The sequence below is a fragment of the Talpa europaea genome (assembly GCF_964194135.1).
Source record: "Talpa europaea genome assembly, chromosome: 1".
Taxonomy (NCBI): Eukaryota; Metazoa; Chordata; class Mammalia; order Eulipotyphla; family Talpidae; genus Talpa; species Talpa europaea.
The window spans coordinates 105476994-105495985 of NC_140073.1; the positions used below are offsets into that span (position 1 = coordinate 105476994).

The window sequence follows — 18992 nt, forward strand, 5'->3', positions numbered from 1 at the left end:
CTGCTTATAAGCTCAAAAGTCTGCCCTAAGGTCTTTAAGTACATTTGTTACCAAATAAACATTTTATTACATATCAATATCTGGTCTTTTCTTTTGGATTCAAATCTCCAAAAATTTTAAGTAATGATAATAATGCAAAGCCAAAGAAAAAGAGTTCAAGTCAAGCAAACATTAATGAAGTAGTAGGAAGATCAATTTAATTTATTTTTTTAAATTTTTAAAAAGATTTATTTATTTATTTATTTATACAAGAACTGGGTACAATCAGAAGCGCAGGAGGGTGAGAGAATTCACCAGAGCCAGAGCAGGGAGCAGAACAGGCAGACTGACGAAGTACACTGCTGAGGGGAGCAGTGGGCGAGGCAGGAGAGGTCTGTGTGCCATGTTGGACCCTTGCCAGTAGCTGGGGATGGAACTGGTGCTGCAGAGGCTGTGGGCAGCTTCGCAGCCCAGCGCTCAACTGCTGCACCACTGGGGAGGCCCAGAAGATCAATTTTAAAAGATACTATAGAGCAGTGGTGGACAAGCATTTACTGTAATAAATATTACAGGCTTTGTAGGACGCATAGTCTCTACTGGCAACTATTCAACTCTATTCTTGTAGAGACAATAGCCATGGACAATATGTAAATGACTTAGCACATCCATGTTCCAACAGAATTTTGTTTGTGGAGATGTGAATTTTGATAATTTTCATGTGCCATGAAATACTATTTTCTTTTGACTTTTAAAAAATATTTTAAAATATAAACACCATTCATAGCTTGCAAAAGTTCTTTGAGTGTCCTGAAAAAACTCATGGGCCACAGTTTGCTTATTCTTGCCCTAAATACTAGTCTTATATGTCAATGTGATGCAGCAGGACTAACCCTTTAATTTGCCTTGTTCCATTATAACTTAAATTTTATTGTTATTTTAATCAATTCTATTTGCCATCACAGCTTCATATTTGATTACACTTTTAAGAGAGATGAAAAGCAAATGTAATTCATGTGACATCATTATCAAAATGAGAAAATAAAAAAAATTTCCATTAAAAATAGGCCTTATTGGGTCTCCCTTGGTGGCGCAGCAGTTGAGCGCTGGGCTGTGAAGCTGCCCGCAGCCTCTGCAGCACTGGTTTGATCCCCGGCTGCCAGCGGGGGCCCACATGGCGAGACAGACCTCTCCTGCCGTGCCCGCTGCTCCCCTCAGCAGTGTATTTCATCAGTCTGCCTGTTCTGTTCCCTGCTCTGGCTCTGGTGAATTCTGTCACCCTCCTGCGCTTCTGACTGTACCCAGTGCTTGTATAAATAAATAAATAAATCTTTAAAAAAAAAAAAAGGCCTTATTAAGAGAGACTGTGTGGGTGTGTGGGTATATATTATCTGGGTAAAGTATTAAAAGAACATTTTACTTTCTTCTGTGTTATCCCATTTATTAAAATAACTATTATATTACAACTAATAGTTTTAGATAGAATAAATCCTAAAATCTTTAAAATAACCAGTCATATCATCATAAAACATTTTTATAGAGAATTTTAAATATGTGAACATCTGTTTACATACCACAAGGTTTCCAATCACCATGACCATCATGTAAACAATAAGGCACATGGCTTGACCGGCGACCTCCATGCAGTCCCACATGGTCTCTATCCACTCTCCACACAGCACACGGAACACGATCAGGAAGGAGTGGAAGAAATCATTCATGTGCCAGCGGGGGAGTTTGCAGTCTTCATTGATCTTGCAGACACATTCTTTGTAGCTCTTACCAAAGAGCTGCATGCCAACTACAGCAAAAATGAAGACGATGATGGCCAACACCAAAGTGAGGTTACCCAGAGCTCCCACTGAGTTACCAATAATCTTTATCAGCATGTTCAGTGTTGGCCAAGATTTTGCCAACTTGAAAACTCGGAGCTAAAAGTAAACACAAAGCTTAATATTAATTATTGTGAACAAGATCTCAACATATGTAACATTGAGTTTTGCTCCAAAATTTAAGTTTTTAATTACTATTATCACTGAGCTAAATTTGATTATTTCTATTTTCATTTTCAACTATACTCAATATTCCTGTTATTTTTTTTTATACTTGCCATAATATAATTACTATTCAGGTTGAAGGAACTATGTAATTTTAGCTTAGTATTAACAATATCTTTTATCAAGATATCAAGTATTATTTCCCTCAGAACTGATCATTTTCCCTTAAATCTATTTTACTTTTTTTTTATGCTGACTAGGAACAAAATCCAAAATGATACACAAAAATAATTTTAAAAGTCCTTATCTTAAAAATATTTTTGGGGCCTCCCTGGTGGCGCAGGCGGTTGAGCACTGCACTGTGAAGCTGTCCACAGCCTCAGCAGCACGGGTTTGATCCCGGCCGGCAGGGGAGAATCCCACATGGTGCAGCAGACCTCTCCTGTCTCACTCGTTGCTCCGCTCCGCAGTGTATTTTGTCAGTCTGCCTGTTCTGTTTCCCACTCTGTCTCTGGCAAATCTTCTCACCTCCTGTGCATCTGGCCTGTACCTCAGATCTTGTATAAATAAATCTTAAAATTTTTTTTTGATATTGTACAGTTGTTTGGGGGACAATTTTTCATATTTAATTATCAAATCCACAAAATAATGATATTATAATGGTTGCAATTCTTTAAATCATAAGCTTCATATTGTGAAATTATTTTCCTATTATTCATACTAGCATATATATCTGAATATATCTCAACACCCTAAAATTAAAATATTGTGTGGTTTTGAGGTTTTTAAGTACACTTGTTACTGAGTAACATTGTTTTACTAGATATCAAGATTTAATCTTTCAATTCAAATATCAAAAAACTTTAAATAATGGTAATAATGCAAAACCAAAAAAACACAGCCTTATATATAGAATATGTTAAAACTGATTGATACTTACCAATCTGAATGATCGCAAGACTGACAATCCTTCCACATCTGATAGAAAAAGCTCCACTAAACTTAAAGTCACAATAAGGCTGTCAAATATATTCCATCCTACTTGGAAATACTCATATGGATCCATTGCAATTAATTTTAAAACCATTTCAGCTGCAAAGATCCCAGTAAAGACCTAAGGAAGAAATACAATGTTTTTCTGGTATTATTATAAGGTATAGAATTTATTTAATGATGATAATGACTATTTCCTTAGCACTTACTATACTTCAGTGTGCAAGATACTTCAGATGTACATTATTATCTCTTTTTATCCTATATATGATATCACTAACCTAGAGCTCTAATACAAGCGTATGACAAAGCTTAACATTATGGGGTTCCCTTGTGGTGCAAGGGGTTAAGACACAACCTATGAAGCTGTTTGCAGCCTCTGCAGCACAAGTTCGATCCCCAGCCAGCCAGGGATCTATCCACATGGCGTAGCAGACCTCTCCTGACTCACCCGCTGCTCCTCTCAGTAGTGTATTTCAGACAGTCTGCCTGTTCGGTTCCCCACTCTGTCTCTGGTGAATCCTCTTAACCCCCACACCTCTGGTCTGTACCCCAGCTCTTGTATGCATAAAATAAATAAATCTTTAAATTAAAAAAATAAAGAAAAAAAGACAAAGCTTAACTTAACATAGCTGTCAGTTCTCATCTGCAGATAGTATTTTAGAATAACATAGTAAAAGTCTAGATAGATAAAACCTTGGACAATTAGCACAGTCACTCTTTATAAAAAAGGGGAAAAATTATGTGGGTCAACAAGTTATTCTGCAAGAAAATAAAAAGGAAACAGATTGATGCTAAAATTTCGAACAAGCTTTTTTTTTCCCTTGGTGTGATAATCTTACAGTAAGAAAGAACATGTTCATGTTGACTCACTCTTTAAAGATTTATCAGTAAAGGAAGAAAAGTATTTAATTGGCACAGTGGCAGCTAAAGTAAGATTTTTAAAACTTTGACACAAAAGTGCATCACAAAACATCATTAATTCATGGCACTGGTATCAAAGGACTTACTTTAAAGGGCAATAGTGAAAAACTTATGTATGAATCACTCAGGGATATGCATAACTATGTTAGTCAATTTTTAAATAATGCATTATCAAGAAGACTAGCAGGGAGCACCCATACTTGGAATATGGCAATAAGGAACATGGTATATCCTTTTTGGGTTCATAATGAAGCAGTCAACTCAGCAAGGAGATATTCATTTTCATGATCTATCACCACCAACATTTAGAAGCTAGATGATCCTGTCTTTTACCAAAAAGGAATAATAGAAGGGTAGAAAAACAACAACATAGAAAAAATGTTGTATATAAACATCCTGATCAGAAATATTAATAAACAATTTGAGACGAAGACAAACCCAGAAACAAAATGTTTGGCTTCAAAGATCAATTAGTATAGGGCATGGCAAGAGAGATTAACAAAAGACATTATGTGATTTATGAAGGGTTGTAAACTAGGACCCTTTGGTTGTGAAATAGAACCTTTGACTGCTTCATGCAGATTGTTAGAAACGCACTTTCTGTCATAATTAAATTATGTATTAATTAAATTAGAGTGTGACCAAGACTGCACATGTAATAAATTACTCTGGACATTTGTTTCTCAATATTGTGTTTTAAGGCTTGCCTATGTTGATTCATTTAAAGCATAATAATGACAATAAGAACAACAATAGGTTGAATCTGTTAAGTGCTTATTGTATGCTAGACTAATAAGTAGAAAGTTCTTACTCCTCTCAACAATATGATAAATAAAATGTTGCTATCATTATATTATAAAGGATTATAATTGTTATTTTATAAATAAAGTATTATTTATATTTTATAAATGAGGCCATTAGGGTCATAGAGCTTTAACATTTGTTCAAGATTTAGTAACCAATACGAAGCATAATCAGGATTCAAATCAAGGACTTTGGGACTCCAAGACCCAGAAATCTCACCTAGTGTGTCAAAACAAAGCACCCATAGTTTTTCTGAAAATATGTGGTGTATGTTCTCAAAAGGACACCTGCAATGAACTTATAAATGGAAAAGAAATTATCACACTTTCAAATCTTACTGCCAAGGGACATATTGGCACAAACAGATGAAACAAAACAAAAACCACTATCAAATGTCAAATGTCAAGATCCTTTATGGAAATAATATTGTTCTTTATATACCTTAACACTCTTGAAAACTATGTAAAAATATCATCAAAAACTTTTCTCCGTAGAATGATTCATGTTATATATTATGGATATGCATAATTATCTAGCTGGATATGCATAATTACCCCTCTGTTTAAAAAAGTGAAGTGACAATCACGCCAACCAGAGAAACTATGGGTATATAGCACACCATAAGAAACTTACCAAATTTCCCACAGTAAGCACATCTTTGAATTCATCAGTCATTGGGTGATGTTCCATTGCCATAAACAATGTGTTTAAAACTATGCAAATGGTAATAGCAAGATCCACAAAAGGATCCATTACAATAAAATAGATAAGCCTTTTGAATTTTATCCAGTATGGAGAGCAATTCCAGATCAAGAATGTGTGTGCAAATCTATACCACCAAGGTGGACATTTCTGTCTGGACTCTTCAAGTTCTGGGAGAAGGAAAAAACAGAGAACATGAGATCAATCATTTGATATTTTAGTCCTAACAAAATCCAAATCAGCAGTACATTTTAACATTGAAGTGAGCTTTCTGATTTAGACTTTGCAAAATTAGTCATACTGTTTCTATGAAGCAAAAACCTTTTATCACATGTTCTTTTACTAGCTCAAGCATAAAGGAGGGGAAGGCAGTGAAATCAATGACTCAGCAGATACGGGCATCTCTCAGCAAAACACAGCCCTAACATGTGATAGGAAACAACAGAGCTGAGCTGATAGTGTCTGTTTTTAAAGATTTATTTATTTATGCATACAAGAACTGGGGTACAGGCCAGAGGTGCAGGGGTAGGGGGAGAGGGGGTGAGAGGATTCACCAGAGACAGAGTGGGGAACAGAACAGGCAGACTGATTGAAATACACTGCTGAGAGGAGAGAAGGCCAGACAGGAGAGGTCTTCTGTGTCAAGTGGGTAGCTCCCTGGCCGGCCGGGATAGAACTCATGCTGCAGTGGCTGTGGATAGTTTCACAGTGCTGTGCTTAATAACCCCTTGTTCCACCTGCTATTGTCTTAATGGAGAAATATAGTTTTACACACACATTTATCCCTGTTGTCCTAGTTCCATGACAACAAAAATTCAGTTCTACTTTACCCAGGAAAAGTCCTTGCTAGTTCAAAGGTGAAATCAATTCCAGAACCAAGAGACTAGAAATAATTTATGGAATGATTCATTTAACAGATCACTCTAACCAAAAACTCATTTATTTCTCACTAAACTGAAAAGGTAGGTGGAAACTTTGTCTGGGCCCACCATGGGTGTGTGTTTGTGGGGGTAAAATGGTAGCCCATCGACAAGGTAGGACCTGGGAATATTGAAGGGGGACAAAGTGGGAGTCGGTGCATTTCAAAAGTTATCTCCCTTTGATTCTCTTCTCAGCATCTCACAGTTAAACCACTGTTGTTCACATTACAGTCTTAAAATTGCTTTCTCTAATGAATTTTTATTATAATTTTAACTGATGTCATGTCACATACTACCTTTTTACAATTTTGTAGAATGTGCTCAGACAGCAATATAGAGATATCTGGACATATGTGTCATTCACTTGTGTATTAGAGAGATGATAAATTCAGAGATACTGTAAAGTTTCTAATACTACACAGTGAGAGAACACCATAGCCCTTGGTAATCTAGCTTTCTTCATTAATTACCATTAAGTTATTTCTCATTGAAACATCCTATCACCCAATGCCTGTCTTTAATCTCAAAAAACACTAATTATATATTTGCACATAAAGATGGTACTATTCATATCCACTGGTTATCATTACCAGTGCTATAACTGCTTTATGTTCTTTGAATTCTTTATATGCCTATTTAAGGCTAACCATGATGTCTATGAATTTTATTTAAAAATATATATAGTGAAGAGAAAACTATTACATACCTTCTACAGTGTTTGTTAATATGCTTGCTCTACTCATGGCTCTTTGTCTGAGATTGGGATCATTCAACATATCCTCAGAAAGAAGGTAAGAACTGGAACGTCTTTTCTTGTGTATTTGACTGGTGGTACACTGAAAAAAATTTATAGTTTTAAGAATAGAATTCTAATGACTTGTAGACATAAAATAAAGCTGTGTGAAGATACTTGTAGTGAGATAGTTTTACCATGTGAGTGATCTATGTGAAAATAGATATGCAACTATTGTGGTGGGGGGGAGTGTGTGTGTGTAGGGGCAGAAGCTTAATATTCTCTGATAAATTTCTGTAATCAGTTTTCATTGAGGTAATAGCATTAATGGAAGTTACCATAATGATTATTTCCTATTGCCAAGGAAGATCTCATGAACTGTTCTGAGCATATGATGATAAATGACTCAATTTGGAAAGGATAGTTAAGACTATGGAAACTGTAGCAAAATTGAGACTCCAAGCTCCATTTAAAAGAGTTGCCCACTGTTCAGCTGAAAGGAGATCTGCCATGCAGAAATATGAGTTATCTTTCTAGGTATACTCATTTTTTGTGAAAACATCTTACTTCTAACTCTTGGCAACAAATTCAAAGTTAGAACAATACTGGTTCTGGCAGGTCAACAATACACACATGCTCACATACACAAATTTATACACAAACAATGATACAACTCTACATCTATTATCTAGCATCTATCTCTGCGTATGTGTTATACATATGCACATATACACATTAGTTTACAAATATATATGTATGTGTACATATACATACATATATAGTTCTAGAGTTATAAAGCTGAATAGTGGTTTAGATATGGTTATATATGTGAGATATATATACTTCAAAACATAGACACACAGGTATAAATATGTGTATGCATGTATGTATATATGTGTATGTGTACACCGACATGTGATATGAACACATACATATATGCAGGTGGTTTTATTTATAGAAATCGCTCGATAACCACATAATTCTCTGATACAGTTTCTAGTTTATTGACTTTCCAGAAGCAGAGATTTCTTTTTCCTTGAGTCAAACAAGAATTTGTTGACTAAACAAATCCTTCTCCATGTAGACATATTTCAGGTTTCAAAGCTGTATTACTGTCATGCAATTTTTTCAATCTACACTGTTTATCAGACCACATTTTGTTCATTGCATTTCTATTAAATCTCAGTGTATCAACTGATTCTTTTGGTTTTGTAGTTTCTTTTTCATGATTTATGGGGATACTAATTTTTCTGTGGAACAAATAAAGTCTTAAATGAAAACATTTCATTTAAAAATGAAATAATTTCCAAATATGACACCAGTGATGAAATATTTTACAGATAATACACATAATTGAAAAGAAAAAGATAACAAAGATCTGATTCCATAGAAATGTTACATGCTTGTTTGAGAAACATGCTTGTTTGTCAAATACTTTGACATAGAGCTGAAGCTATATCATGCAAGCATAAAGGTCACACAACACCTAGAAGCACATGTACTCATTCAAACTGAAATATGTATGTGGCCATGGTTTTGATGGAACTTTAGTCCCACTTGAAATAGTACATTGTCTGCAAATATGAATATATGAATAAGGTACATGAATTCAAAGCTTATTAGGTTAGTCAAAACCTTTGCTGATATTTAGTAATGCAGTATAATATAATCAGCATTCTAGGAGGTAATCTAGAAAATCCAGAAACCAGAAAGATCTTACTTGCGAACCTAATCAGACCCTTTCCTTTAACAACTCAAATGACTTCTAAATATGTATAAATATTATCTTGGAATGGTTGTTTTGTTTCTGTGTATGTTTTGGATAGTATGTATTCTGGATAGTATATATATATTTCATAGACTCCAGACCAAAGAGTTTTTTCTTTAATGAAAACAGTTGCATGTATATGAGAAAAAGCATTGCTATTCTAAATTATTTCCAAGTTAAGAAGCCTACCACACGTTGGAGAGAGAGCAAAGTGTGGTGGTTAGGAGCATAAGCTCTGAAACAGAGGGCCTCTCTTAACTTCAGGATTAATGATTATTATCTTAATGCCCTTGTATAAAATGCTTTATTTCTGTGCCTTGATTTCCCCTTTGTAAAACAAGAATGATAATATAGCACTTCATAGTGCCATTGTAAATACTAAAAACATGTTTACTATTACTAACAACTCAAATAAGATCCCTTACAACAGGGTATGTTAAGAAGTTACTTGCAAAAGATAGCAGGAGGTAGCAAATAATGTAAATTTTGTTACAGAAATGGTATCTGTTGTCGATGCATTTTTTGTGCTTATATATCATAATTTTTTTCTAAAGGGATGATTTGTAATCTTCAAATATATCAATCAATAAATACCTTTTCTCAAAAACAAGGTTTTAAGTATCTTTTAATTAGATGCCTAGGGCACATAGTATGCATACCAAGTTGATGAATTAAAGGTGTGTTTCTACAGAAAAAGATTGCAAAATGCAGAGCCATTCACAGGACCAGAGAGAAGATCCCTCCAGCAGAAAGATTGACTGATGCAAAAGTAAGGGCTGAGTCATGCCTGAACTATTTAAAACATCCTTACACTGTCATCAGAAGTTGCCTTATCTATTATCACCTCTGGAAGAAGCTGTCCATTGGGGAGCATGAGGGTGGAGGGTCCATCAACCAAGGAGACCACACCATTGCAGTCCACGGCACTGTGCATCTTCCCGTTCACTGGCAGCATTGGGGGGGACCTACTGGCTTGACTGATGTTACTGCTGCGCCTCTCTCGAGGTCTGTGGGGCACGAACAGTGAGCCTCTTCTACTCTCATTGTCTCCAAAAATGCTGTGCTCGTCATCCGCAAATTCAGTCTCGGATCCAACATCTTTCCCTCGGCCTTTGAAACTAAAAAGACTTGCTCGGCTGCTGCGCCTTACAGAGAGCAAGGAGCCACGGATGCTGAGTGGTGACTGTGGGAAAAATAAAAGATGACATATATCTGCTGAAGCACCTGGAAATAGAAGGGTATTCACATACCTACCATTGAAACCATTGACCTGAGATGGCTGTATACTGATTTAAAAGGAACATATCTCAAAACAGAGCAATTCAGCAAAAAGACACATTCTTCCAAAATGGGGCTGAAAAGATTGGAAGAAATTCATCCTTCAAGGACCAGGTAAATTATCTGCTGCTCTCTACCACTCTGACCTAGGGTGAGTGACATGTCCATTCTCTATATACCTTCATTTTGCTAAAAAGAGCATATCACTTAAAAAAGAATTTGGTATTGATAGCTGTTATTTAGCTTTTCATAGATCAATCCCTGAGTTCTTGTAAGTTAGTGAAACTTTCTTGAGATGAAAGACTATGCCATATACTTTATACTTGAGTTCTTGTAATTCCACTTTATGTACTAAAAGTTCAGTGAAAGCATGTTAAGAAAGACCTTGTAATTCCAGTGAGTTTACAAAGTCATAAAATATTAGACCTTAGGAAAAAAGTTGCCCAGTTTCAAAGAGGGCAATTTATATGACTCATGTGCAGGATAAATTGTGTCTACAAGCCAAGCTTAATGCAACTTCTTTGGAAGTATCTAATTCAATAAACTTTAGTGCTTACTATTGTAAAGAACATTATGAATAATGGAAAATGAGTCTGACAAGGTATTTGCCTGAAAACTAGCTTGGACTGCTCTTGTTAGATTTCTTTTCATTGGTATCACATGTATTCAAGTTCTGACTCCTCAAATAGCTTGTAAAATCACTGAAAGCAGGGAGTCTTTGTTTTTATGAATGTCTGGTAGAGTCTTACAGACTTAAGGAGAAGCTAACTTTTTAAAAAGAAAGATAGAGATGAGAAGGAAAGTGAGATAGTAATACCTACAGTGGTGAAGAAAAGATGAGAAACTAATTTGTTTTAGCCAATAAGGCAGATGAAATAAATAAAAGTCAATCTACAGTGTAAAGAATTTCTCCATTTCTATTATGGTTCTCATATATTTTTGTTTTGAAATTCATTTATTAGAGAGGATAAAACAATTACAAAACTATAAGCTCTTTCAAAAATGGTCAGATTTAATGGAAAAGTATGTATATATGTATTCTTTCCATGAATGCCTAGAAAGTGGGCATTTTTTTTTAACCTAAAAACATACCAGTAGAGCCACTTACTCAGCAACACTGCAGTCTCCTACCTCAGAATAAAACATTTTGCTCTGAGTCCTACCTCTGGCAACAGGCATTTGCTAGTTTCAGTGGTACCTGACTAGGGGTGGCACGCCCCTTCTCACGCCCTCGTCTGTGCCCTTCAACGCCAAGATGGAAGCTTTTCTTTCTAATACTCTCCTCTGATTCTGATTTGGACAATTTCTCATCATCTCCCTTTTCTTCCCCACTAGAAAGCTTCTTTTGATTCTTTTTCTTTCTTCTGTTTCTTCTTTCTTTCGCACTTTTAGAGCTCAGTTTGGATGTTTCAGAAGAACTCTCAGAGAGGCCCATAATTCTGCTTCTTCCGATACTTGTATATTCAGCGGCTGCTATTGCTATTGCCTGTTGGACCAAGAGATCACACTATAATGAGTCATTTCCAAAGACTGGAAGACACTGCTACAAGGCACCTCACTATCATGAATTTAATTACACCTGCATGTCTCTTGTACATGAAGTCATGTCAACTTCTTATTCTGATCAGGAAGTTTACAAAACATGTATTTACTGCTTTTCTCTCATTGTGATGAAGTCTGAAATTAAACTACTACATACTAATGCCATATTTATAAGAAGGTAATTTTAAAGAGTAAAGAGGTAATATATACCAGGTAATTACAGGACATAAAACTCACATAAATCATGTAATAGTAATTTATATATTTTGTTCAGGTAATTAACTCAACATTGCCAATAGAATCAGGGATTCCATAGTTTAATGAAGATTGAGTTGTCTGAAAATAAATTATTGTAAAATAATACCTCAAGAAATTTTTAGGGATTTCCCTAATTTCTGTGATAGCCTAGTTATTAAAATAAATAACCCCCCCAAAATACTATTACAGCAACCTTGCAAAAGTCAGAAAATAGACATTGTAAATAAAAATAAAAATCACTCATAAGCCTACATTCCCTAAATGATTGATATTACTATTTCCTCCAGTTTATAAATACACTTTAAAATTTTTTTGTATCTTATACTCAAGTTTACGTTCTGCTACATAATGCATTATTATATTAACAGTGTTTCCTATCATTATATCTTAAATATAATTTTATGTTGGAATAATAGCCAAGATACAAATGTATCACAATCCTCAACCAATTTCTAATTTCTGGAAATTTAATTGCTTTCTAATTTTTATTATTACTAAAATACTGCATTGAACATCTTTCTGCATCCAAATTTCTTTGCATTACAGATTATTACCCTCCACCCAGTAGGTTAGAGTCCTTGAAGAGATTTAACTAGGTGAAACCAATGAAGTATTAAGATGTATACAATGCATTTGAAATTTTTCTTTCTTTAGTGCAAGTCTTTTCAAACTTTTCCACTAAAGTACCCTGCTGTGGGAGGAATCACAAATCAATAATTTGTGATTTTACTATCATAAGTGTGATTTTCTTTATATCTCATGATTTATTGAAAAATGTCCTTGCAAGATTAATAAAACTGATGTACATATGCTTTCTACCCCCACAGAGTACCTGTCAACTTTGACATAAAATATTTTTTCCCTAAACCTTTGCATACAATTATTACTGTGCAGAAATACATATATATATACATATATAACATATATATATGGACTTTGCATACCATAGACACTGAAGCATCATGTGTAACAGATTGAGGAGGAAAAACCTTACAACATCTGGAATGGGGCACATGTCAATTCTCCTCAATCTAAAATTGGTTCCTTCAACCACACCAGAAGTAAGGCTCAGCTTATATAAAAGAATCCATTAAGGAAACCCTCTCTGAGGAAGGCCAAGCATCAGTCACAGGGATTCTGTTGCTCCCCTTCTACCTCTAGGAAGAATTTTAAACCATGTAACATTACCTCAGCTTCTTCTTGCTCTTTTTTAAGTCGATCTAACATCTGTTGAAATTCTAACTGTTTCTGCCTGGCTTCTTCAATGTTTGCCTGGTTTTGTTCTTCATAGGCCATGGCAACTACAGCCAGAATCAAGTTTATTAGATAGAAGGAGCCCAGGAAAATCACCACAACAAAGAAGATCATATAGGTTTTCCCAGCAACACGCAGAGTCTGGAGAAAAATGGAAATCATTACTTTAATAACAGAAAGGTTTTTTGTAAATTATTTCAACTTGAATGCCATACAAAGTATGGATAAATTGGGCAGTTCTGTATAATCTCAAGTCACAAAAAATGTAAAGGAATAAAATTACATCTCCATGGAAAATAATCAGCATTAAAATTAACACGTTCACAATAAAGAATGTAGTAATCTATTAAATTCAAACTAAAGTTATGATTCTTGATTATTACTAGGCATAATAACTGAATTTTCCCCTCACAATCTAAAAATTACTCAAAAAATAGCTACTTTGCACCATTTCTAATTTTAAGGCTAGAGTATAAGCATTTTAGAGTATAAGTCTATCAGTAATTTTTTTACTGATAAATTCTCTCTTTTTCTTGGACAAGAAGTATTAATGATAAGGTATTATGTTCATACCAGACAACTTTATTGTATAAACTTATCTTTGTTTTAAATTAACATTTTCCAAAAATGTTTGGATGTAATACATGGTAAAAAAGTTCAAATGGTATAAACAGATATTAAATGAAAAATAAGAATCTCTTCTACCTTAAATATCTAGTCACTCAATTCCTTTTTATTTCAGTTATTGCTATTACTTATTTCTTCTTTTTTTTTTTTAAAAGATTGATTTATTTATTTATACAAGCACTGGTATAGTCAGAAGCATGGGAGGGTGAGAGAATTCACCAGAGCCAGAGCAGGGAACAGAATAGGCAGACTGACGAAATACACTGCTGAGGGGAGCAGCGGGTGGCAGGAGATGTCTGCGCACCATCTGGGACCCTCGCCCAGAGGCCGGGGATCAAACCGGCGCTGTAGAGGCTGCGGGCAGCTTCACAGCCCAGTGCTCAACCACTGTGCCACTGGGGAGGCCTGTAACTTATTTCTTTTCTTGGATAAAAACAATTATGAAGTATTTTTACATAATTGAATTCATCACATTTCAGAAATTAAACATAAGATGGGCTAAAAAAAGAATCTGAGAAAAGTGATTCATCATTATTTGAAATACAGGGTAATTCTTTTTGTCTCCTTCTTCTTGGGGTTGGGTGCTGAAAATACCGATGTGAAAGAGACAGAGTCCACAGGCCCAAGGATCCCTTTCAAGTTAGAAGAGACAGACATGTGAGTTAATTATAGCTCAAGACATAGAAACCGGGCCTCCCCGGTGGCGCAGCGGTTGAGCGCTGGGTTGTGAAGCTGCCGGCGACCTCTGCGGCGCCGGTTCGATCCCCGGCTGCTCCCTGGCCACCGGAGGAGGGTCCCACATGGCGCGCAGACCTCTCCTGCCGCCCGCTGCACCCCTCAGCAGTGTACTTTGGTCCTTCTGCCTGCTCTGCTCCCTGCTCTGGCTCTGGTGAATTCTCTTACCCTCCGCGCTTCTGACTGTACCCAGTGCATGTATAAACAAAGAAACAAACAAATAAATAAATAAAACATGCCTCTATAAAAAAAAAAAAAGCATATTATAAAAAAATAAAGACATAGAAACCACAAATTGAAGAATACACAAAAGACATGTAAATCTAGAGGAAGGAGCAATTGAGCTGGAAGGAAAAAATTTAGAGAAGTGAACTAGGTGTTTCTTGTATTAGTTTGGTTGCGCCGCCTTAACAAAGTGCCACATACTGGGTGGTTAAACAACCGAAATTAATTTCTCACAGTTGTGAAGGATAAAGATTGAAGACTGAAGGGTTGGCACCCTTGGCTTCTCCTGAGGACTCTCTTCATAGCTTGCAGATGGCTTCCTTCTCATGAAATACTCACGTGGCCTGTTCTGAGTGTGTGCAATTCTTGTCTCCCTTACTCATACCTTAAATTTCTCTCTTACAAGTAAGTTGGGAGTAGGACCTACCCTACCAGTCTTATTTTAACTAAGTTACTCTTTGAAGACCCTAACTCTAAATGCAGTCATTCTAGGTAATTCAATTTAGGGCTTCACATGAAGCCCTAAATGAATTTGAATTTGAGGGGACACAATTCAGTTCATAACAATTGTACATAGGAGTTTAAAAAAGGCATGATGTCCACAGGAGAGCCTGGTGTTTAGGACACTGAAAGTAGAGAGACACATGTGGGGAGTTGTGCACATGTAGGAGTGATAAGAGGGAACAAACTTTAGATTCCTGTTATGGACTGTTATGTTCAGAAAATATCTAGAGATAAAATTACCCCAGAAAATATAAGAATTATGATTTAAGAACTATCCATTCTAATATTGCTGGAAACAAAACATATGTAATTTTAGTAATGACACATTAGGATTTTCTCCATTTAAATTAAATAAAACATCTCATATATAAGACTGATAAGAAACATACATCAGATTCTTATACCATTCAAAAATGCAATGAACATGCCTCTTGGTACTCACCTGTTGGTAAAGGTTTTCCCAGTAATCCTGGGTCATCAGCCGAAATAAGGCTAAGAAGGCCCAACTGAAAGTGTCAAAACTCGTATAGCCATAATCAGGATTCCTGCCAACTTTCACACATATGTACCCTTCTGGACACTGACTGCATACGAAAAAGGAATATTACCAATTAGAGGGTCTTTAGGATGCAAGCTAAAGGTACTTCAGAAAGTTAGAACCTCAAGATTCCTCCTCTGGGGAAACAAGATTGAGTAATGATTATGAACACATTTTTCTGAAAACTTGACCAAAAAAAGGGAGTTCATTTGGAGTTCAGAAGAATTTGGTTTGATTTCTACCCCTACTAGTTTGTGAGACTTTGTCAAATTACTTAAATGCTGCAAGGCACAGTTCCCCCTTTCTATGAAAATAGAATAACAAACCTACCTCAAAGATGGTTATTACCATTAAAGAAAGTAATTTATGCTTATTACCTCGCTTAGTTCCTTCACATAGAAAATTTAATAAATGCTGGCTGCAATTTGTATCATTATGACCATCACATTAAAAGTTGGAAACAAGTGCCAAATGTGATATAATAGTTCTTATATCCATAAAGACTGATGTATAGTCCTCTACCAAAACTGTGATCCTCCAAGTTATTCTTGGAGTGAATTAGAATCAGGAATAGTCAACATACAGCAATTGTATGAGTTTTGTAAATATTTGTAGCTTTAAGATTTCTTCTTTATAACAAAGGGGAATAGGTGTCTACAATGCCATTACACAAACACAGAGTTCTGATGTATTTTTGGGGATCAGCTACCTTATCATCTTTTAATGTTTCAGTTTAACAGAGCCTGGTAGAGAGATACCCTGAAAGGGGGAGATCAAGAATAAAGGTCTTGCAGCAGAAATGAAGTTGGTATGTGGGGAAAATGGCAAGATGGGCATTTGGATAACTATGAGATTCTTAAAATACCTTAAGCCAAGTTAAGCTAGAATGGCAAAAATATCATTACATTCAGTCACCTATAAGCCATATTTGATTGGAAACTGAGTAGAAATTAGTGGAAAGATAAGTTGATTTTGTCAATCTTTTTTACAGAAAGAAAGAGGCTTAGAACTATCTACCCAACATTCAGGGGTGTTTTCCAGAAATAATTTTTTTGTTTCCTTAAGATTTATATGATTTTTGTATTATTTTAATTCAAGCACTATCTCAAAGTTTAGCTTTAAAAAATATGCTTTACCTATGAACATTTAAAGTATGGACTTGCTGTGGGACAGAATGAGTCAAATGATATCATTAAATATATTAAAGCAACATAAAATCAAACATCCTGATCAAGAAACTAAATGGATATGCTTTTCCTTTTCTTACAGCCTTAAGACTGAAACCAAAGCAAATATTACATACCCTGCGTCTGTGCTGAGACCACAAAGGAGAGCATCTTTGGATCCCTCCAAGAAATAAAAATATTCTGTTTAGGATGAAATTGAACAATATAACATTAAAGAGTGTAAAAGCTAAGACTGAAACAATAGGTAAGTTCATTAGTATATGCATATATTCATACACACAGGCCTGGTTCCAGGCAAGATGTGCTCACTTACTAATTATATTTTCATATGTTCTCCCTCAAACATTTATTGACATCTCTTATGGGTCAGGCACTAAATACAATGATAAACAAGATCACTAGTTTTATGGAGCTTTATTTATGTTTAGGCAAGAGTGGAGGGTGGGGTGGAGGAAGATAGCAAATTAACCAATAAATACATTTAAAAGGTATTTTCAGACAGTGATGAAAGTTCTAAAAACTAAACCAATATATATAAACTGTGTTCAGAGACTACATCTAAAATGATAATATTTGAACTGTGACCTAAATGCAACAGAGGCCAGCCATTTTAAAAACCCCGGTGAAGAGACATTTTGAGAGTGGGGAGAGGAAGAGCAAAGGTCCTAAGGTGGAAAAGAAGTTGATGTATGGAAGAAACAGCAAGATGGCCAAGCTGACTACGGTATAATGGTGAAGACTGTGGTGGATGGCAGAGGCTGACAACAACCAGATCATATGAGGCTTTGCATGTCATGGAAAGAGTTTTGGATAAGAAGTTTAATTAGAAGACTCAAAGTGGGAGACAGAGATATGAAAAAATAATTGGCATTTAAAAATCTTACTGTGTTGTGCTCGCTTCGGCAGCACATATACTAAAAATCTTACTGTGTTAAAAAAAAAAAAACCTTACTGTGTTTGTTTGTGGACCTTATGAAAGTAGGGATATCAGTTAGGTGACTACAGGGAGAGGCAACATGGCTAAAATTCAGAGTATATGGATACAGAGAGAAAGGGATAGAAGTAGTGTGGGCAAAATTTGCTGATGGACTGTGTGGAAGACACAGGACACAAGGAGGTATCAGCTGGTGAGATGGTGGTACTGGTTGTTGAGATGAGGAAAATTTGGGGGGAAATGACCTTAAGATAAACCAGGAACTCTGTCTTAGCTATGCTTAGTTTGAGATGACTATTTGGTATTAAACAATTGTCAAGTAGGTGGTTGGACTATTATGAAAGTCTTGAGGTCAATGGAGCTATTAAGAATGGAGATATAAAGATGGGAGTCACTAAGTAGAGTTTTCATGGGACTTGAGGAGCTAACCCAGAGAGAAAGTGTAATAAGGGAAGGAAGAGCATTTCTATTTGAGCTCCAAAGTATTCCAGGAGAGGTGGAATCAAAAAGGCAACACCATAAGTGGGCTACATTGTTTTCTGAAATTTTCTTGTTTATTTAGGAATCATTTATTTATGACTATTTTCCACATGTTGAAGACACAACAGTGAAATAAATAAATACATTTCCCACTTCAGGGTACCCTCTCTGACCATTTTCAGGCAAAAGGAATCTCATAATCTTTTCCTCCATTCATTAATAAGACTTAATATAGGAGGCTGTCTTACTCATACAGTAAAGGCATGAAGAACTAAAAAAATCCATTCTTTCAATAAGTCAAAAGAATAACGATGCAATTATTAGGAGGCTTGTGGACTAAGCATGGTAGAAAGAATGTGTAGTCAGACGTACTTGGATTTGAATGTTATTTCTATCTCTTCCTATATAGGTGAATTACTTCTCCACTTTACCGGTTAACTACTATATCTTTAAAATGTGGATAAGAATACCTACTTTGTAGAGTTGAGAGTATAAATATGTTATTACAAGAAAAACAATACAATGACCCATATATTCTACATAACTGTTCATAGGGTGGAAATTACTTTCATTAAACTATTAAACAATTTCAGATAAGACTAATTGACTAACT

The 18992-nt window shown here is 35.4% G+C and overlaps 1 protein-coding gene across 1 annotated transcript in view; it reads right to left on the minus strand.

Annotated features, from left to right (window-relative positions):
- Positions 1-18992, minus strand: part of SCN9A (sodium voltage-gated channel alpha subunit 9) — a gene marked incomplete at both ends in the record, with an annotated part of 73606 nt that overhangs the window by 41503 nt on the left and 13111 nt on the right. Inside the window, 9 exons of the mRNA XM_084257828.1 lie at positions 1551-1907; positions 2914-3087; positions 5328-5566; positions 7023-7152; positions 9629-10000; positions 11294-11581; positions 13084-13290; positions 15683-15824; positions 17082-17145. Coding sequence (XP_084113954.1) covers positions 1551-1907; positions 2914-3087; positions 5328-5566; positions 7023-7152; positions 9629-10000; positions 11294-11581; positions 13084-13290; positions 15683-15824; positions 17082-17145 — 1973 coding nt within the window. The remainder of the gene's footprint in view (positions 1-1550; positions 1908-2913; positions 3088-5327; positions 5567-7022; positions 7153-9628; positions 10001-11293; positions 11582-13083; positions 13291-15682; positions 15825-17081; positions 17146-18992) is intronic.